Source organism: Panicum virgatum, chromosome 1K, assembly GCF_016808335.1.
Source record: "Panicum virgatum strain AP13 chromosome 1K, P.virgatum_v5, whole genome shotgun sequence".
In the NCBI taxonomy this organism is placed as follows: domain Eukaryota; kingdom Viridiplantae; phylum Streptophyta; class Magnoliopsida; order Poales; family Poaceae; genus Panicum; species Panicum virgatum.
In genome coordinates this window covers 50,808,575-50,829,733 of record NC_053136.1, presented here as the reverse complement: position 1 = coordinate 50,829,733, position 21,159 = coordinate 50,808,575, and the positions used below count along the sequence as shown (strand labels likewise).

Sequence of the window (21,159 nt, the reverse complement as noted above, 5' to 3'; positions counted from 1 at the left end):
TTGTTTGTATACGTCGTAGATCATGGGGTGAACGAAGGAGAGCCCGTCGACGAGCAGTATTGCGAGCAAGCGAACGAGGACCAGTTCTGCAACCCTGAGCCCGAAGGACAGCACTTCGATCAGGAACCCCCGGAAGGATTTGAAGACGGCAAGTTCAATCTCGCCCTTTGATGCATATTTTGTCCTAGTTTTTATAAACACAACCTATTGGCCTGTTTTATGAAACTGCATATATTTTTCCGGCTGAAAACATGGTTGGATAGCCACCCCTTGATTTGTTATAACCATTTCTTGACCACCTAGATTAATGTCTGAATGAAAATTGTTTGGACGTTAATCGCTGCTAGAACGCTTAGGACCTTAAACACGATACAACTTGCTTTATAAAAGGAAAATGCGTGAGTGTGTGGGAAGCGAAAAATGTGAAATTTTCGAAAGATGAGTTTAGATGGGATGGATGGCACTTCTGTGTGAACTGCCGAATGGTGTGCTCTAACCTGTGTGGTTGAGCAAGGAAGGGAGATATCCATCTTGTCACAATTAAGGACCGAGTTGATGTGTCATCTCACCTAACTCCACTATCGTGCAAACCACTCGACCGTTGTATGGGCAACGGCTTAGCATAAACCCCACTAGTTAGTTTGATAGCCATCAGGAGAGCTGAGAGCAACGGGTGATCAAGGAGAAGGAATTAGCTCTGTGTGACTTATGCCCCGGTTAAAACCTCTGTGATAGGTCAATGACCCCTTGATACATCCCGTGATGGCTAGTCAGGTCTAGCTAAGGTGGGTAATGGTTTTGTTGGGATCTGTACCGACACTACGGTGATCGAGTTGTGGTACCCCACTTGTGGGTAAAGTTGCACACCACTGCAGAGTTAAAATCTATTCGAATAGCCGTGCCCACAGTACTGGGCGAGTTACGGTGTGGTCACGCAACTAGTGTTTATTCTGGGAAGGGATGGGTTGGCGTGAGTTGTTTTGGAAAAGTGTCCGGCAGATGTGCCGTGTGCTACGGCGGATGAGGAGTCCGGTAGCAGCTTAAAACTTGGATCCTGTGTGGATCAACCCTTCGTGTTATTCGGAACAAGAAAACTGGTTTTGGAAATGCTTTCTTTCAAATGAACCCTTGCATAAAATCTAGCTTTCCGCAAAAGTAAACCTTAACCTTATCCTTGAATTACCCCGTGCATTATATTCTGTTTATTCCCCCTCCGTGGGTGTGGTTGGACTTGTTGAGTACATTTGTACTCACCCCATTCTTAATTTTTACAGAGGAAGATCCAGACTGCGTTCCCGAAGACGTTGAGTAGAGGTTCCGTCCTGCACACAACCTTGCCTGTGGATTAGGGTCACCCGCAGGAGATTCCGCATGGCGCAAGACTCTGATGACCCCCTCTTCGTAGTCAATGTAGTTGTGTGGGTTTTAGTTGTAATCCTCGCGATAGTGGCGCTTCACTGCCCATTACCGCGTAGAGTTGTACGGTGATGAACCATCTGATGTAATAAATATGTCATCAGCCTCCTGGGACTGATGTTGATATCACATTTAAGTCTTCTCTTATGAGGGGACGCTTCAGTACCCTGAGCGGATTTGGGATGGGGATTTTTCTCCTCCTCTGCCTAGGGTTCCTGGTTCCTCCGTTGTCTTGGGACTCGGAGTTGTTTACGACGCTGGAGGCGACAGATGCCTGGTGCCTCGGCGGATTGCCTATGCGTTCAACGAATCAAGGGTTTGTTGATGAGTTCAACATGCCAACCGTGGCAGCTGGAAAAATCAATGAAGCGTTGAAAGCTTCTTCGTCGACAAGGGTATCGGCTCCCAGCCAAAAGCTAGGCGTGATCACTTGCCTGAGGGGATTTTAACTTTATACCATTATAACGATCGCAACCTCCTGAAATAGCATCTTTGCTTTTACAATTACAGAATCAGCGCGGGAGATAGAAAATCTTTACATTTTTACCCCACTTGCTCGTGTGGCACGCCAGGTAGCTCCAGCGTGGATCCGAGTCAGCACAAGACAAAAAATGACCGTCGATACCCCTACCTCCCTCTTTCTTCTCCACCCTGCGCGTCCTAGCGCACAAGCCGTGCTCCTCCGCGGCGGACCTTGTGCCCTGCTGCCCGGCCAGCACCGGCGCCGACGACGCTGCGTTCGCCCGGTTCAAGATCCACGGCGACTCGGCAAAGTAGGCAGCCACGCGGTGCGTCGGCGTGGGCCCCGCCGGCGATCCACGAGGCCATCTCGCCGAGCCGCGCCACGTAGTAGTTCAGCCAGCAACATGCTGCTCCAGCTCCTCCGCCCGCGCCTTGAGCATTATGTTCTCCTCCATCAGCGCCGCCGCTCGCGCCTCCGCCGTCGGCGCCGCGCGGTTGGCGATGGCGCCCTCGATCAGCTTCAGGATCAGCGCCGCGCGGCCCCTGGCGTCCGCGACGTCGGACGCCGGGGACATCTACTCCACCAGGACGCCCGCGCACTCCTCCATGCCGCCGCCGTCGGCCCGCGCCGCGGCGCTTGCGACCCGGGCCGCCGCCGTCTCCCTCTCTCTCGCCTGGCGCCGCCGGGCGCGCCACACCTCCACGGTCGCGTGCACGTCGCGGCCGGACGCGGCGAAGCAGGCCTCGAGCTCGCCCGGGCCGGCGTCCGGGAAGACGCGGCGGAGGGCATCCAGCAGGTCGAAGGCCAGGCACGGCGGCCGCTGCGCCGCCACGGCGCCCGAGCACGGCGAGAAGCGGCCGCGCTTGGCAAGGTAGGGTGGCACCGGGAGCACCTCGTCGAGGACGGCAAGCTACGGCGGCGGCCACCGTGTCGGAGCTCCACGGGCTGGGGTCGGCGTCCCCCGAGATCATCCCCTCCGTGACGCGGCGACCGAGCGCGTACGTGGAGCGCAGCTTCCTGGTGGAGTCCCCCGCGGCGAGCTGACGCCCCGTGGCAGCGGCAGGCGGGGAGGGGTTCGTGGTGCGCGTGCTGGACGAGTGCGGCGAGATGTGGGAGGAGACGGAGGACATCGGCGACGCGGCAGTGCTCGTGGATGCAGCGGGCAGCGTGGCTGCGTCCACCATGGAGTGCTCTCTGGCTTCTCTTCCTCTTCGTCTTCCCTGCTGCAGGCCGCGTGGTTCCAAGCCCGAGTGGAGAAGAAAGAGGGAGGCAGGGGTATCGACGGTCATTTTCCCTCTGGTGCTGACTTGGATCCACGCTGGAGCGACGACCTGGCGTGCTACGCGAGCAATAGTGGTAAAAATGTAAAGATTTTCTCTCTCCCGTGCTGATTCTGTAATTGCAAAAACAAAGATGCTATCTCAGGAGGTGGTGATCGTTATAATGGTATAAAGTTAAAATCCCCCTTGCCTGAGGCGGTGCTCTGTCAGGTGGACGGAGTTGCCGGCGACGAGGAACACTAGGAGTTTCTTACAAGGACTTGGGTGTAATTTTGTTTTCCTTCAAGGGTGTCTTTGTAAGATTGGCAATGTACTGGTTTACCTATATTAATTAAATACAACCCGATTATCTCAAAAAAAAAGCTAGTTCCCATCATAAATATTAGTAGTCGCTTAGGTGACTGACAGTCAAACTATGACACAAGACCCAATAACTATTTTTTGCTCTGGAATAATTATTTTTGTATTTATAGTTTTAGAAAAAAAATTGTTCCGAAATAAATTTGACTAAATTATACATATAGGCTGATTTGTTGAATTAATTTAGACGCAAAATATAAAATTTGGTACGGATGAGGCTAGTGTGACCTGTTAGCTGGGGGTCACACGGTGACCCCAGCGGCGCCCGTTCCCGCCGTGTGAGCCTGATGGGCCGAAAGATGTCAGCGGTCACTCGCCACCCGGACCTTCAGGATCAGCAAGTCGCTCGCACGCTGCGAGAGAGAGCATATTGGATCAGCAATTCAGCAGCCTGCTTGCAGGTTGCAGCCTTGCACGGGGGCGCGTTCGGGCCGACACGCGCCGCTCATCGAACGGAAGATGGATTGTGCTAATGCAGTGAGAAGCATTCACCAGGAGTGCCATTTTAGATTCTTTTGACCGATGTGTTTGGCTTATTTGTCCGCCGGATGTACCCAGTACTCTATGATTGATCAGTGAAGTTTTCCTACAATCCTACCCCTCAAAAAAAAAAACTCCATGGCTCCACCACCAGCAGCGTTCGGTGTCGCTGCTCGATGGAACATACTGTAACAACGGCCAAACGCTTCTCCCGGCGCCGGCCCTCGTCCGCCCGGCTTGCTACTCGCACGCGCGCATGACGACGGGAGATTGGCCAAGGGAAGACGCGCGCATGCGCAGCAGCACAAGCGCGAGGCCGGCAGTGCTGGCCAGGTCATGCCACCGTGCCGGCCCGGGCGGCTGGCCGGCCAACTTTTGCCCGGGGATAGAAGCGCCACCGCGCCAAACAACCCAATGGCCCATCATCACCCGCCGATTGAACGCGACGGGAAAAAGGCAAGGAGCAGCAACGACTCCCGCGATCGACGCCCACTCGGGCACTCATCCAAAAGGCACGGGGCCAGGAGGCCGTTCGTTCCTCTCCCTCTCGCGTCGGGCTGCCTCGACTCCTCCAGTCCTACGGCCAGTAGCAACTCTATGCCCTCTACATGCTCGCGCTATCATTTGCTTTGATTGCGTTCCATCGGTTATCTCGTTACAGGATTCGAGAGCCTTTTTGCTCGCTCCACTTGGTTGCTTTTTCTCATACCGGGTTGGAGTGCAGAGCACCCCACTACGTACTCCCTCAATGATCCGACACGATCCCCGCAGCCACACTCACATATACATGGAGCAATGAGCAATTCAGGGCCATGTTTGGTTAGCACATTGAATTTTCTTTTACAAAAAAGACGAATATATGTATGGAGTACTAAACGAAGTTTATTTGCGAAAATTTTTCATGGATGAGTGTAACTTTTCGAGACGAATCTAATGAGCCAAGTTTCACCATGATTGGCTACAGTGATGCTACAGTAACCGCCTTCTAATCATCCTCTGATCATGCGGTCAAATGTCTTATTAGCTAGAGCACATGCTACAGTATTATAATTGTGGACGTTGTTTTGTAATTAGACTTCATTTAATACCTCTAATTAGTGGTCAAAGAGATAAAAAGTTTTCATGAAATTTTTTTCACCCCTAACCAAACAAGGCCAAGTTGTATATTGAGCTAGTGCTCGCTGCTGTACAGTGGCTTGCATTGCTTGGATGTATAATTCACCGTCTATTTATTGTGAGGCTGCTTTATTTGAAGCATAAGTTAAAGAGCACGGGAGATTATTTGCATCCTGAATTCTGACCGGATCAGAAATTATCAAAGTCAAGGGAGACGTCACATTACTCATGCATGAATAACAGGGCAGTTACACACACGTACACAGTGCGGATGTACACCCCGGGCCACCCGTGCCATGGCCCGGGGTTTGGCCCAAAAAATTGCTGAAGAAATCCAAAAAATTGCTGAAGAAGAATAAATATACTACTTCGCGATGACACTTGTTGTATGTTTTCTATCTTTCCATTATGTTCTCGTGTATCTTTTGAACTATGAGTTTGTCGACGTCTGGTTTTTATCACAACTATATTTAAAACTCGGCCCGGGGTTCAACTCAATCCTGATTTCGCCACTGCACGTACATATACAAAACCGTTGAACAGTGACTGATTCAACTTTGGGTCCATTTTCTGATCAATCAGGCAGATACTCAGCGGCGTAGCGGGGGGGGGGGGGGGGGGGCTTGCCCCTCTATGATTTGTTATCTGTAATTCTGCAATGAAATTTTTAAATTTCATCAAATTATTAGATAAATTAGCACTGTTGCCCCCCTAACAATGGAAAAAATGAATTCCTGGCTACGCCCCTGCAGATACTCCCATTTGATCATGGACAAACAATCACAGTTTTGTTTATATGGGTCGACATCTGTCTATCGCCGCTATGGCAGTGGGAGAGGTTGACAAGGAACAACGAGGCCAAGTGGCTTTCAAATCCACCATCCATCCATTGAAAAAAAAAGAGGAACTTTGTGAGAAGATGCGATCGACTCTCTCGTCAGCTCAGAAATTCAGAGGAGAAGAGAGCAGTTGATGCAAAACAGAAGATCAGATGATGCATGGTTCTGGCCGCTAGAGCTTTTATTCAACGGATCGATCGCTTGCTGGTCACGGCATATATGCAGGACCATAACGGATGCGTAGGCGACTATGTCCTGGGCAGTGCTCTTTCTCTCTATAAAAAGGCTGGGAGCATGGCCTTGGCTCCAGCAGCAACAGGGAGCTTGCCTCGCAGCCATTCCAAGCACATATTCCCTGCAGCTCACCAACTACCTTGTACTGCAATTCATCTTCTTGCAGTTGTAGCAGCACCAAATCCCCCAACACAGTTATATAGCTTCGCTAGCTGAAAGGCACTGCGGCAAATCCCATCTGTCTGAAATATACATATAATTAGTAGCTAGATACTACTCATTTAACTGCAGGCGCCATGATTAGGGTGAGCATTGCCGGTCATTACAAGTCTCTGATCATGGCCCCAGTGGTGCTTCTTGTCTGCGTCATCAGCGGCCTGCTTGCCTCGCCGGCGACGGCCGCGGCCGGGGGAGAGGAGGTGCACCTGGTGCCGGCGGTGTACGTGTTCGGCGACTCGACGGTGGACGTGGGGAACAACCAGTACCTGCCGGGGAACGCCGCGCTGCAGCTCCCCTACGGCATCGACTTCCCGCACTCCAGGCCCACCGGACGGTTCAGCAATGGCTACAACGTCGCCGACTTCGTCGGTCAGTGCAAGTCATCTTGAATTCAACTGTCTGAAATTGTTCTGTCTGTACTTCTGTATAACCATGCGTGAAACTGACAATGCACGGGCGCAAACTGAAATGCAGCGAAATTGTTGGGTTTCAAGAGGAGCCCACCGGCTTACCTGTCCCTGACGCCACGAACGAGCCGCCAAATCCTGAGAGGGCTCCGTGGCGCCAACTACGCATCTGGGGGATCCGGCATCCTCGACACCACCGTGAGTACATCGGATTTGGTCGTGCCAGAACACGTCTTAGGAAAAGAAAAAAAAAGTCAATTCTTGATCATTGGGTCGCCCGTCGCCATACTAGCTCATCTCGATCCGTGTTCTAACTGCCCCTGCACGCGTGTATGTCAATGGGACCAGGGGAACACCATCACGTTGACGAAGCAAATCGAGTACTTCGCGGACACCAAGTCCAAGATGGGGGCGAGCGGCGGCCAGGGCTCGCCGTCCGTCGACGAGCTGCTGTCCAAGTCCCTCTTCCTCATCAGCGACGGCGGCAACGACATGTTCGCGTTCCTGCAGCAGAACCGGTCGGCGAGCGAGGTGCCGTCCTTGTACGCGGACCTGCTGTCCAACTACACGCGGCACCTGCGGGCGCTCCACGGCCTCGGGGCGCGGCGGTTCGGGATCGTCGACGTGCCGCCGCTCGGGTGCGTCCCCTCGGTGCGGGTCACCGCCCCGGACGGCGCGGCCCGGTGCGTCGACGGCGCCAACGCGCTCGCCAGGGGCTTCAACGACGCGCTCCGGGTGCTGCTGGCCAACCTCACCGCCTCCGGCGCGCTCCCCGGCGCGCGCTACTCCGTCGGCAGCTCGTACAACGTGGTGTCCTACTTCACGGCGCACCCGGCCGCCGCCGGGTTCCGGGAGGCGGCCAGCGCGTGCTGCGGCGGGGGGCGGCTCAACGCGCAGACCGGGTGCACGCCCAACGCCACCTACTGCTCCGACCGCGACGAGTACCTGTTCTGGGACGGGGTGCACGGCACGCAGGCCACGTCCAGGAAGGGCGCCGTGGCCATCTTCTCGGCGCCGCCGCGGATGGGGTTCGCCGCCCCCATCAACTTCAAGCAGCTCGTCTCTTCTTAATGCTCAGAATCTTGAGCCTTCCATGGTGATCGTAACGACTACTAGCTACGTAGCAGCCTAGCACTACTAAGAGCTTTTGATTCTTTACAGAAAAAAATCAGTAGAGATTACAAATGTAATGTAGAGGGAGCAGGGTACACACATTTGAGTTCAGCGAGGCAAATTTCTCGCCGTATACGCTCGTGAATAAACGGCAGGTTGCAACATTTGGGCCGGAATCTGCCCACCTCTGTTTATTTCAACTGGCCCATTGAAAGAATACGGCCCAAGAAAGAACTTCTCGAGCCCAGCCTAGAAAACCAACGTCTACGAGCAAAACGTAAACGTCACATGAAGACGTATCGCCACATGACGCTTTGTTCTTTCGTGGGCGGGGGGCAAGGCAAACTGCAAAGCCCAACTGCGAAACGAACCCCACGCCGCGAATACTCCGGCAGCTTCCTCCGGACGACCTGGAGCCACCCTGTCCCTGTGTCCCACGGTCTCGGAGCCCAACACCGCGTGACCACGCCGAGCCGCTCTTCCCCGGCGGCGAGCCCGGCATGGCCATGCTCCTCCGCCGCCGCCTCCCGGTGCTCCGCCTCCTCCGGCCGCTGCACACTGAATCGGCGGCTTCGGCTTCCTCATCGTCCTCCGCACCTCTCCCTCCTCTCCAGAAGCCTCACGCTGCCGCCTCGCCGTCCGTTGCGCCAGGGTCACGCCGCCTAGGGCTTCTCAATGCCACGCCCCTCGCTTCGGCGCGTGGGGCTTCGGCATCGTCCTCCTCCGCCGCCTATCTTGCTATCGGCGCGGCCGCCGCTCTCGCGACGCTTCCGGTAGTCTACGCCGACGGCAATGAGCAGGTTGTGATCTTTGGCTTCTCTTCTACTCGAAATTCTGTGTTATTCGGAGAATGATGTTGGCATGGCTTGAGCTTCGCCTGTGTTTACAGGGCTCAGTCGGCGCGGCTGTGGGTACTGATCCCACCGAGGGGCAGGATTTGGCTCGCAAAGAGAGAAAGAGGATAATGGAGCTCGCCCAGAGCCGAGGGATGCAGCGCGGGTCGTACCCGCAGTTTGATGTTGCAGTGAAGGGCCAAAAGGTTGTTCTTGTTCTTCTCCCGATTTGTCTAGCCAGTGTTGAAAAATCATCGCATTTTGGGTCCCATTTTCGTGAAATTGAGTTATCCGCAAACCATAAATAATGATTTTCTGGAACCCCTATTGGTAGAAAGAAGAAATTTGGGAGGACTTGGAGTGATTGGTAAATGTTGAAACAGGTGTGCTCATTTGAGTTAAGTATGAGTGTCAGTACAACTATGAAATTATGCATGGTTGCTATTAGAGCACAGCAGTAGATTGTTTTCTAGATATGGCATGCAATATGACTTTCAGTACCATGATTATGTTTCTCTGATTTGGTTTGTTTCCGAACAGGTGGTTGTTAAATTCGACATGCCATCTACTTGCAATGTATCACACCTCATTGTTGATCTTGTAACCCACATCGGACTTGAGGCAGAACAACATGGTGGTGGCTCAGAGGTGCTAGTGCGTGCTTGGGACAGGTTAGCAAATAAAGCCGTGTTTTTCTATCCCATCAATATATTATACAATTACCTTTTGCTATTCATGGCAAGAACAAACTGTTTGTGGAGATATATGCTATATGTGTTCTTTTTTGCTTCTGATAAAGGTCATGTCTAGGCCATGATTTCCTTTTGCTTATACTGGCATACTGTTAATTGACCAACTGAAGAGGGTTCTATTACATGCTGCGATACTTCTTTGTTGTTGAATTCCCCATCCATCAAAATCCTAATACCCGCACTTTTCTCCCTCTCCTTTCCCCTCAGTAGTGTTTGGCCATGCTAGTAGGATAGGACAGTTGTGAGAACTGCATTATTTGTCTCCAATTCAATCTTTTGCCTGCAAATGGCCTTTGTGATTTGGTCCATTTTGTAGATATATGCCTTGCAAGGTCTTGCATATTTATACCAGTGTACTGTGTGTTTAATCAAGTGCTTCTTTTCCAGTCCAGCTGCGCGACAAATCACATTGAACCCTCCCAAGAAGAATAGCACTGGAGATCTCGATGAAGATGGTCTCTGTGTTTTAATATTTGAGCCACTTATTGGTTCGGATTATTCTGTTAGTATTTTTCAATCCTTTGAAGACTTTGGAAAGGAGTTTATCCTGCATTTTCTCAATATATCATAATTAATGTCATACCTGATCAATCTTTCAGGAAATTGAATTCATCAAGCGTGGGAGTTTTAGTTTTAAAGAACTTGAAGCTTTGATCAGTGCTTTAAAAGTAGCTGGTGAGAAAGACGTTAAGGGGTCATCAGGGAAGGGCAATAAAAACACACCAAGAAAAGGAAGTGGTCAGAGATCTAAACATATACCCTCTATGGAGAAAATTGCATCCGATTTAGAGGCCATGGGAGTTGGAGTCTATGGATTTGACGAAACATCTAGTGTTCCAATGGATGGCATAGTAATCTGGGAGAACCTTGCGGGATATGAACCTCAAAAAAGGTATGTGCAACCAACTTGCCATTTCCCCTTTTTCTTTACCAGGTGCTTAGTGTACCATGAACTTTAGAATAACGGACAAATTCCTGATAGTCAAAATCAGGTGTGGTCCGCAGGGAAAAAACTGAACATTTTTTAGAACAGGACAGTTTAAAAATTATCCAGTTAAATATGTATTTACAGAAGCAGAAGTAAACATTTTCTTGACACATTTTGATAGCTGAGTTTTGAAGATTTTAAACCGCAGCTAGTTAGGACATACTATTAGCCTTATAACTTAATAGATAAATGATTGTGTACTTCATTGTAGAATCATGGTTATAACTTAATAGATAAATGATTGTGTACTTTTTTTTTTGAACTGTACAGCAGGGGAGACCCCCACTGTGGTAGTATATTAAAAATAATAAAAATAAGTAAAAAGCTGTACAAAGCATGGGGATGGCATGATCCCCATTAAAAAAAAAACAACTTCAGATGCTACACATGGTAGCTACTGTACAGAATTGACCCAATTTAGAAAGTCCTCTCTACCGTTATCTTTTAATCTGTGAGATTGTAACTTGGCCTCCTCAATGAAGTGGAAGGTCCATGAGTTGATGGATGGCCTGATGCCCTCAAATATTAAAGCATTCCTCTGTTTCCATATATTCCAGCAAGCTATAATAAAAATCTCCATGAAGAAACTGTTGTTGTTTAATTCTTGAGCTGTCTTCATCATTCTGAAGAATGGAAGGTTCTGATTCCATTGCATGCCAATCTTGCCCCAGCAAGCTCTACCAAAGTTGCAGTTGAAGAACAAGTGAAATGCTGTTTCTTCAATGTTTTCATTACACATTACACAACTATAATTTCCTCCATTGATATGAAAACTCCTTCTTCTCAATAGGTTCTTTGTGTTTAATCTGTCCATTAAAAGAAGCCAACAAAAGACTCTCAACTTGTTGCTGCATTTGGACTTCCATATCCAGAGAAAAGGGTCTGGTGGCTTGATGTTTCTAAATTGAAAGTTATAGAACTGCTTGGAGGAATATTTGTTGGAACCCCATATGTAGTGCCAGGTGTCTTGTCGATCTACTGATACTTGTATTCCCTGGATGATGCTTTGAAGTTTTTCAAACTCTTGGTAGGCTTCCATTGATAATGGTGTGTAGAATTGCTCTTCTATAGTGTTGGTTTGTAGGAATTGTGCCACCGATATATTCTGGTTTTTTGCAAAGCTAAAGAGCCTTGGAAGTGAGTCCTTTAGGAGCCTGTTATTCCAAACATCTAACCAGAAAAGAACACTTTTTCCATCTCCCACCGTACATGTAGCCACACCTCTGAATTGGTCACATAGCTTCAACAGATCTTTCCACCAAAATGAACCAACCTCCCCGGCTGCATGAGGAATTGTACCATCTGCATAATAGGTACTCCAGATGAGTTTGACCCATGGAATGTCCCTTTTATTGTAGAATTTATCTAAATGTTTTAAGAGCAAGGCTGTATTTTGGCTTCTTAAGTTTATGACTCCAAGTCCCCCCTTCGCCTTTGGTCGATGTACCTTTTTCCATGCCACCAGAGGTTTCTTTCTATCATTTACATTAGTACCTCTCCATAGGCAGTCCCTTCTTGCTCTATCCATATTTTCTACTGCTCCTAATGGGATCTTCAAGGTGCACATTGTGTATGTAGGAAGTGCTGAGAATACTGATTTTGTGAGTTCAACCTTGCCAGCAAGTCCTAGGAATGTGGCTGTAGCAGTTAGCCTTCTCTCCATTTGATTCATAAGGGGGGCGAAATCGTTTATTCTGGGCTTTGTGGTTCCAAGTGGTAAACCCAAATAAGTGAAGGGAAGGGATCCAAGTTGACAACCAAAAACTCTAGCGAGACTAGATGCTTTTTCTTGGCTGAGGTTTAGAGGCACCAAACAAGATTTCTGGTAATTTACTCTGAGGCCAGTTGATTGTGAGAAACCCTCAAGAATTCCTTTCAAGCAGAATAGTTCTCTTTCCAAGGCTTTCATTACCATGATAGTATCATCCGCGTACTGAATAATAGGGAAGTCATTGGAAGCTGAGCATGGTATTGGAAGACTGAAAATCCCTTGGGAGTGAGCTTTGTTCACAATATATTGGAGCAATTCAGCAGCAATGACAAATAGGAGAGGTGATAAGGGATCTCCCTGCCTGACCCCCCTTTTGCATTGAAATTCTTTCCCAGGAGTTCCATTTAAGAGGATAGCCGAGGTGCCTGTGTCCAAGATTCTTTTAACCCAGTTGCACCAGGTAGATGTGAAACCGAGGTGATGCAGCATGCACAAGATGGTGCTGTGCTCAATAGTGTCAAAAGCCTTCTCAAAATCCAGCTTAAGAATGATAATTTCTTATTTGGAGTATTGGCATTGGTGAATGTACTCAAATGACCAGGCAAGACAATCCTGTATTGTCCTATTTTTTATGAATCCATATTGATTTTGATGGACTAGAGGAATAATAACTCTTTGTAGCCAATCAGACATGATCTTGGTCAATAGCTTCAAAACTGAGTTTAGGAGGGAGATGGGTCTGAAATCATTGACAGAGCTTGGATTATTACATTTAGGAATTAGGGTGATGAATGAGCTGTTGATGGCCTTCAGATCAAGATTTCCAGCAAAGAATTCATTGCAAAGATCATATATGTCCTCTTTAATTATGTGCCAACACTTCTTGAAGAAAAGGCCATTGAAGCCATCCGGTCCTGGAGATTTATTTGTAGGCATTTGAGCTATTGTTTTGTCAATTTCCTCCCTTGTAACTGGTTCAGATAAGTGATCAAGATTGTTGTGTCTGTGTATCAGGTTCTCTAGATCAATTTGCAGAATAGGATTAGTGGTCATTCCCATTCTCTTTTTGTAGGCCTCCAATAGCAGTGCAGCTTTTTCAAAGTGTTCAGTAATTTGTCTTCCATCCTCAGTCTCTAAACTAGTTATTGTATTGTGCCTGTATCTCTCAGTTGCTGCTGCATGAAAAAATTTTGTACTTTCATCCCCAAACTTTGTCCATCTCACTGTATATCTCTTTTTCCAATATTCCTTCTGATATTTGAGCAGTGTGAGGATATGCCTTCTTAGAATGATTCTGAAGTTTCTCTCTTGAATAAACAAGGGCCTTTGTTCCTCTAGTTTGTCTAAGATCAGTAGGACAGAGTTGCATTCTTTGATTAAGTTTGAAAGTTGTGCCATCCCTTTGGTCCATCTTTTAATGGCTCTTCTCAATAGTTTGAATTTTGCAGTAATTCTGGTTGCAGCATTACTACCTCTAACCTCAGAATTCCATACACTCTGAACTAGATCTATGAAACCTGGAATGTCCATCCAAAAATTTTCAAATCTGAAAATCTTTGCTTTTGGGATTTCTGTGCCAATTTGTACTTGACATGGTATATGGTCAGAAATTGGCTTTGCAAGGGGGTGCATGAGGGTGCTAGGATAAGAACTTATCCAATTAGCCGAGGTAAAGCACCAGTCCAGTTGCTCAAGAAGTGGATCTTCTTGCATATTACTCCATGTGTATTTTCTGCCCTTTAAAGGAATTTCTTGTATGCCAAGGTTGCTTATTATGGAATTGAAGAGGAAGATGTCATTCATATTACCCCCAGGTTTGTTTCTGTCACTTAAGTCTCTGTAGAAGTTGAAATCCCCAATAAGCATCCAATTCTCATTCTCAGCTATGGATAAATCATTTAGCCAATTTACAAAGTTGATTCTCTCATCTCCTTGGCATGGGCCATAGACTGTAGTGAGTTTCCAGGAGCTGTTGTCATATTTTGAGGTAAACTTGACTGTTACAGCATAATTGAGACAGTGTATAACTTCTCCCTTAAATATACTACTGTTCCATCCCATTAATATTCCTCCTGATGCTCCAATAGATGGTGCATATGCAAATTTATCGAACCTTTTTGGTGCTAGCTTCTTGATGAAAGAGTGATCAAAAGTTTCCTTTTTTGTTTCTTGTATGCAATACACAGAACATGTGCTTTCCTCAATTTTGGCCTTGACAGCTTCACATTTGCCATCTCCATTAAGTCCTCTAACGTTCCAGTTTAGTACATTCCAGCTTCTCTTATGATTTGTATATGATTGTGTACTTCATTGTAGAATCATGTTTATAACTTAATAGACAAATGATTGTGTACTTCATTGTAGAATCATGGTCTTTAAGCTTCAACATCTTTCTTCTTCCATTTTTAGGGAAATAGAGGATACCATACTTTTGGCTTTACAGAGTCCTGAAGTGTATGATGACATTGCTCGAGGTACGCGCTGCAAATTTGAGACAAATCGTCCTCGAGCTGTTTTGTTTGAAGGCCCACCTGGTGAGTTGCTGAGTCTGACTTTGATTTACTACAACAACAACAACATAGCCTTTTGTCCCAAGCGAGTTGGGGTAGGCTAGAGATGAAACCCAAAAGACACAAAGGTCACGGTTCAGGCACGCTGATAGCTAGTCTCCAAGCGCTCCTATCCAAAGCTACCTCTTCAGAGATATTCCAATCTTTAAGGTCTCTCTTAACCGACTAATCCCAAGTCAGTTTAGGTCTATCTCTACCCCTCTTTACCTTATCGACACGCTTTAGAACCCCACTACACACCGGCGCCTCAGGAGGCCTCCGTTGGATATGTCCAAACCATCTCAACCGATGTTGGGTAAGTTTCTCCTCAATTGGTGCCACCCCCACCCTTTCCCGAATAACTTCGTTCCGGACTCTATCCCTTCTTGTGTGCCCGCAAAACCACCGCAACATCCGCATCTTTGCTACACTCAGTTGCTGGACATGTCGCCTTTTTGTGGGCCAACATTCAGCACCATATAACATCGCCGAGCGAATCGCTGTCCTATAGAACTTGCCTTTTAGCTTTTGTGGCACCCTCCTGTCACAGAGGATGCCAGAAGCTTGATGACATTTCAACCAGCCAGTTGAGATTCTATGCCTAACATCTTCATCAATGTCGCCATCTTCATCAATGTCTGACTTTGATTTACTATGCCTAGAAAAAGAAGTTCTTGCAGTCCTCTTGTTCATGATGCTGAGAGCTGTGTTAGAAGAGAATTTCATTGCAGTTATTTCGCAATAAAGCTTATGAAGTTTGTTACACTGAATTTTTGTAAGAAGAAACCACAAGTGTTCCTTGCATGCAAAACCTGATGCTGGAAAACCCACATATTCTTTGTTACATTCCACTGGCATGATTGCTTCTGCCCTCTGGCTTCTGTGTCCACACATTTACCAGTTACCACTCATCATTTTAGGGACGGGCAAGACATCTTCGGCTCGAGTTATTGCCAAACAAGCAGTAAGTAGTTTATATTTTGGATTGTTTTCAATAAGCACTTCTGCTTCTATTTTATTCAGTTAACATTGATTTCTTTTCTATAAATTTATAGCTGATGCCTAATATGATTTTAACAGAACTAATTTGTTGCTTGCTTGTCTCTTTTGCTAGGGAGTTCCACTACTATATGTGCCACTTGAAGTTATTATGTCAAAATATTATGGTGAAAGCGAGCGCCTGTTGGGATCTATTTTTTCACTTGCAAACAATCTTCCTGATGGAGGTATTATATTCCTAGATGAGGTATATGTCTTCCTCTTTGTAGCGTACAACTACCTCAAGTGCCATGTTTCCTTCTGTTGGGTATTATACTGTGAGTTTCTTGTTATTCTGAAGTTTCAACTTACCTCTTTTCATAATTTGGATATCCTTGTTATAGGTGGACTCTTTTGCTAGTGCTCGAGACAGCGAAATGCATGAAGCTACACGAAGAATCTTGTCAGTAATTCTGCGACAGGTAGTGTCCTTGTTTCTTTTCCATTAGAGATCATAAATTGCTTCTATTACTATCTCCTGATATGCAGATTTTGTGCAATTATTGATCAAGAAGAAATAAAAAAGAACTTTATTTTTCTGTTGGACTTTGTCAGTTACCTTACCTCCACAAGTCACTTGTGTCTGTTGACATCCGCCTGAAAGCCATTGTCATTTTTTCGAAAAATTATCATCCATTGTGGCTCATTAGAAGCCATTCAAGCATCCCTTTGTCACCATACAATACATCTTTTTACCATACTAAATATGTTTGTTTTGTGAAGATTGATGGATTTGAGCAAGATAGAAGGGTGGTAGTTATTGCTGCAACAAATAGAAAGGAGGACCTTGATCCAGCTCTCATCAGGTGTAGTTTTCTATTGATGCGTCTTTTCTTTTATTGCAAGCAGTCCCGGATAGTTTGGCAGTTCTTGTTCTCTTGCAAAAGCTCCCTTGTGTTTTTTGTTGTTGCCTATTTCCTGTTATATCAATGTCTAATAGGCTACTAACGAGCCAATAGTTCAACAACAACTAAGCTGCATAGCCTTGTAGCATTCTGATCGTCGTGATCATATTGCTAATACATATTGTTTTACTCTGAAATGTTTCTTTTTATGGTTGACATTTGCAGCCGTTTTGATTCAATCATCTGTTTTGGCTTACCGGATCAGCAAACTCGTATGGAAATAGCTGCCCGGTATGCCAAGCACTTGACTAAATCTGAATTGGTCCAATTTTAATTGGCCACTGAAGAGTAAGTACCAGATTTTACAAGTTTATGTTACGCTTTCAACATCCGTGTAATTCCAAGGAACATTACCTGTCTACTTGGTTGATTCAAAGGATCATTTGCTGAATTCATACTGCTACTCAAACTGTTGAATAATAATTTGAGACAGCTGCCCTGTTTGCAGTCATTCATTTGTGACTGGTTCTGAACTGAATGCAGGATGTCGGGAAGAGATATCAGGGATGTTTGCCAACAAGCTGAAAGACACTGGGCGTCAAAGGTATGTAAATTGGTCTGCAGAATTTTCGTTTTTCCTTGTGATGCTTTTTATGATTAATGTTCCACCTTGTCATTTGTTATATTATTTTATAGTTAATAAGGGGGCAAGTTCCAAAAGATGACAAGGGGGAGCCGAGTCTTCCTCCGATCGATGAATATGTTTCCTGTGCTGAACAGAGACGAAAGTCCTTGCCTGATAGAACGAGATGGACACCCAGGTCCGGGTCCCCTGCCCTTAAGTTAGCATGAGGTATATATAATACCAAATGGAGTTGAAATGAAAATGTATGTAGGCTTTGCTAAACAGTTGTTTCTTGCGGAAATGCTAATACTTAGGAAATGGGTATCCAAAGTTTGATATCAGCACGCCTGAAACTTTGGAGAGTGGTTATAGTGAAGGATACATGTTTCTTGCATTATCTTTCTATATTGATGTACATAGATTATCAGCACACACGTATATTGTGCCAAGTGCCAAAACCATATTTTAACATGAGTACTTTGTAGAAATTAATGGTGCCCGAGACACAAGCAGTGTAGACAAAAGTGGCTGTTTTGGGCATTCCTTTTGTATTCTAATCATGGAGAAAAATTCTAATCGCAGCTCCCAAATTATTTCGAATTCTACGGAAGGATTGTGTGTGGTTCTTGTGTGCACAAAAGACAAAGAAAATATATTCCATGGATCTGACGATCCGTCCGGCGCCATGAGCGAGGACACAGCAACGGAGCACCCCCACTGTCCCACACTAATCACCAGAAAGCTATCGCCTACCGGCCACTGACTTAACACCACATTAGGTGACCGACATGCATTCGGAATGATCCTGCATTCCCTGGGTGCCCAAAACCCAAGTACCCAACCGTATAATTTTCCTCCATACAAGCAGCCCTCTACTCGTCGGTAGCAATACATCAGGAGTTACACATCGCGCGCGCGTGGTACAGCCCCACTTGCAGAGGCGACGCCACCGGCCGCCCGGCCGGAACGGACGAAGACGACGGCGACGTCCGGCTACGTGCTACGAACAGCGACGGCGATGGCTCTGTCCGCGCAGCTAGCCTCCACCGCCCGGTCCCCGGCCCGGCACATGATGAGCGGCGGCACACTAGCGTGCCAAGTCCCCAATGATGCCCGCGTCTGGCCAAGACGGGGCCGCCGGCACGCCGCGGAGTGTGCAGCGCCGTCGAAAGAAACGGCCCATCCGCCCGGGGAAGGCCCGCGGCCGAGGCTCGCAACACGGCCGCACGGAGCCGGACGTTCCAGAGCTCCAGACGCGCGGCGATCTTTCTCCGTTGTCCTGCTCTGGCCGCAGGCAGCACAGACTAGTACTACTACAGAGTAGCGTGGCGTCGTGGGTGCGAGCCCGGGCCCGGCCGGGCTGGGGGGGGGCGTCTATATGTCGCGCTTTGCGACTTGGGGACGACCCATCGCAGAAGCGCCTCCGTCGTCGCTCCCCCGCCGCCCCCGCCTCCCCCGGCTCCGGCGCCGCCCCCGGCGCCTCCGCCGCCGCCCTCCACCGCCGCCAACCCTAACCAAGCTCGTCGCCACCGCGCCGCCGGCTTCTTCTCGCCCCCGCCGCCGGCCGCCGCCCACCGGGGGTCCTACCCCGCCCGGCCGGCGGCGCTCCCGCGCCGCCTCGCCCTCCGCCGGCCGAACCGTCGCCGCCGCCCGTCCTCCGCCGCCCGGGGCCCCTCCTCTTCTATCGCCGGCGACCATGGAGCTCCCCTCGAACCCAGGTAACCCGAAACCCTAAACTCCGCCGCCGCCCTCCACCACCCCGGCCGCCGGCGACCTCGCCGGCGGCCGCTCCGCCCACCAACCACCCCTCTCCGGCCAACCCTCTCCCCCTCCCCACTCCTCCAGATCACCGGCAGTCGCTCCACCTCCTCTCCTAGCTCGCCGGCGGCAGCAACAGTGCCTTCTGCGACAGCTCCGCTCCCACCCGCGCGCGCGATGAATAGCTTTCCCCCTGTGGGGGTCCTAGCTACGCGCTCGGGTCATTGATCGCCCGAGATCAAGGAGGGGAGGGTCACGAGCTGCGACGGCAAAAGCCATCAAGCATCAACCCGTCGCGCCTTTTGTCACGGCGTGGTGGAATAGCGCACGCGTACATTAAGTGCTTGCTCGTCTGGGTTCCTGATTCCTGAACGTATTGAACTCGAATTTACTACCGTGTACCGTGTAGTAAAAAGGGTAGCATGTCTGGCCCTAGTTGAATGGTCACCTAGGTCTGCCTGCCTGCAAAAGGCTCATCTTAAACCGGTATGTTTTTCTAAATGTTTATGTATTCTGACTCACGGTGCAAATTTGGAAGTCATGTGCAAGTACACAACCATACGATCAAAATCGATCATTTTAACCCAGACGCCAGTGCAATATACAGACACTTGTCTAATATTAGAGCTCATATAACTACTTTTTTCACGGTGTAAAATTACTTGATCGACAAAATTTAGTTAAGCTGTCTCTCACACACTGACGTACTCCACTAGTAAAGTGTAAAAAGGTACTGCTGGTACTTCGTCAGCTCATTGAGTTGTTAGCAAGCAAAGGTCGCACGCTTACTCAGCATTAGGATACTACGCAGTTAATTGAGCTTGTCCTACACAGGCCAAGTAAAGTTCCCGGAGGGCTGAAGAAACCAAGACTTTCGTGCCTTGCCTTTCTGGTTGGTGTCGCTAGGTCACTAGCTAGCTCATCTTCCGCATCACCAAAACGACGTCAAAACTGACTCTTCTTTCGACAGGCCGCCCCTAATCTCCCTTGGTACGCATATTAGGTGAGAGGAGCACGCACCAACCTACCTACTGCGCCAAGGACTTCACCTCCGTAACCTCCCATTAGCTCACCTAAGATCGAAAGTGAGACCAGCATCAGTACGTCCCTCTCCTAACCATTCTTGTTCCGCATTACATGATGGGTTAATGGAGCCACGCACCTCAGTTCAGCAGCTTCGGTTCAGAGAAGGCTGTCACGAGTACGATTACGATGTATCCAGAGCTTAAGGAATCGCTCCAGGCGCTGCCGAATAGGATCGCTGGCTGAACCTTGGATTCTACGGCCGGCGAAGCAGCAAAGCAAATACTGGCAGGCCGCAGGCAGTGAGGCAGGAGCGTCCTACTCTCTCAGGCTCTCATGTCAGTCCTCAGGCCGTAACACCTGGACCGACAGAGCATTGCTTTGCTCCTAAGCGTGTCGCCTGGCAAGGGTTGTTAGAACCCTAGACAGCTCCATATCTCAGTAATTCACAATCACCGACGACTCGGTTTCATTTCATTTTCCTTTTTCCTATGCGCGACAACCATGAAGTGGGGGAGAAAAGCCCAGCTGCTTTTGACTAATTTACACGCTAAAAATCCAAGGACAGGTGCCGCAGGATCACGGACCCCGCCGGCCAACGGAACGGATGTTTCCAAAGCTCCCCGTGGTCCAGCGCGCACCGTGGATACTAGCAAAACCCACGAGAGAGCATGGACAAAACGAATTGATTTCCGGACCAACCTGCGCCTCGGCGTACGTAGTCGCCGATCACTAGCAATCCTCTCGCGCGGAGAACCGACGGAGATCTCTCCTGAAATCTGCTGCGATTTCTTGATATTTTACAGCAACCTCGGCGTGCAGAGGAGTGCCGTGGAGGCGGTGGCAGGGGTGTGATGATCGCTAGGGGGTTTTCCTTTTTTTTCTTCCCAGGGTCCGAGAAAGCGAGCACATGGCCGGCGTGACGGGTGGGAAGCACGCACCCATGATTGTGGCGCGACGCATGTGCTCATTCTAATTGGGAGCGGCGCGTAGACATAATCTTAACCCAACCCATGATTGTGGCGCAGCGCTAGCTTTTCTCCTTCGTCCTCCCGCTCTGAACGGCTCCCCTCCCCTGGGACATGGCGTTCCATTGGGCAGGCTTCCAAT

General features: G+C 48.6%; 2 protein-coding genes across 4 annotated transcripts; both read left to right on the top strand.

Moving 5' to 3' along the window:
* Positions 1-6,093: 6,093 nt before the first annotated feature.
* Positions 6,094-8,091, top strand: LOC120641270 (GDSL esterase/lipase At2g04570-like). Its single transcript, XM_039917319.1, has 3 exons — positions 6,094-6,776; positions 6,882-7,012; positions 7,163-8,091. Exons 1-3 carry the CDS (start codon positions 6,485-6,487, stop codon positions 7,883-7,885), a joined length of 1,146 nt encoding a protein of 381 aa, XP_039773253.1. The 5' UTR covers positions 6,094-6,484; the 3' UTR covers positions 7,886-8,091.
* A 131-nt stretch (positions 8,092-8,222) lies between these two features.
* On the top strand, positions 8,223-17,760 carry LOC120641254. 3 transcript variants are annotated; one of them, XR_005662210.1, is made up of 13 exons: positions 8,223-8,727; positions 8,817-8,966; positions 9,301-9,431; positions 9,900-10,014; positions 10,112-10,404; positions 14,621-14,745; positions 15,681-15,724; positions 15,875-16,006; positions 16,143-16,220; positions 16,522-16,604; positions 16,869-16,991; positions 17,187-17,247; positions 17,340-17,760. XR_005662210.1 is itself a non-coding variant. In XM_039917301.1 (12 exons), the coding sequence occupies exons 1-12, from the start codon at positions 8,428-8,430 to the stop codon at positions 17,493-17,495; spliced, it is 1,668 nt and encodes a 555-aa protein (XP_039773235.1). In that variant the 5' UTR covers positions 8,281-8,427; the 3' UTR covers positions 17,496-17,756. The 3 variants fall into 3 exon arrangements, 1 of the variants encoding a protein (XP_039773235.1); XR_005662209.1 differs by having other exon boundaries at positions 8,281-8,727; positions 16,522-16,991; XM_039917301.1 differs by lacking the exon at positions 16,869-16,991 and having other exon boundaries at positions 8,281-8,727; positions 17,340-17,756.
* The last annotated feature ends 3,399 nt before the right edge of the window (positions 17,761-21,159 follow it).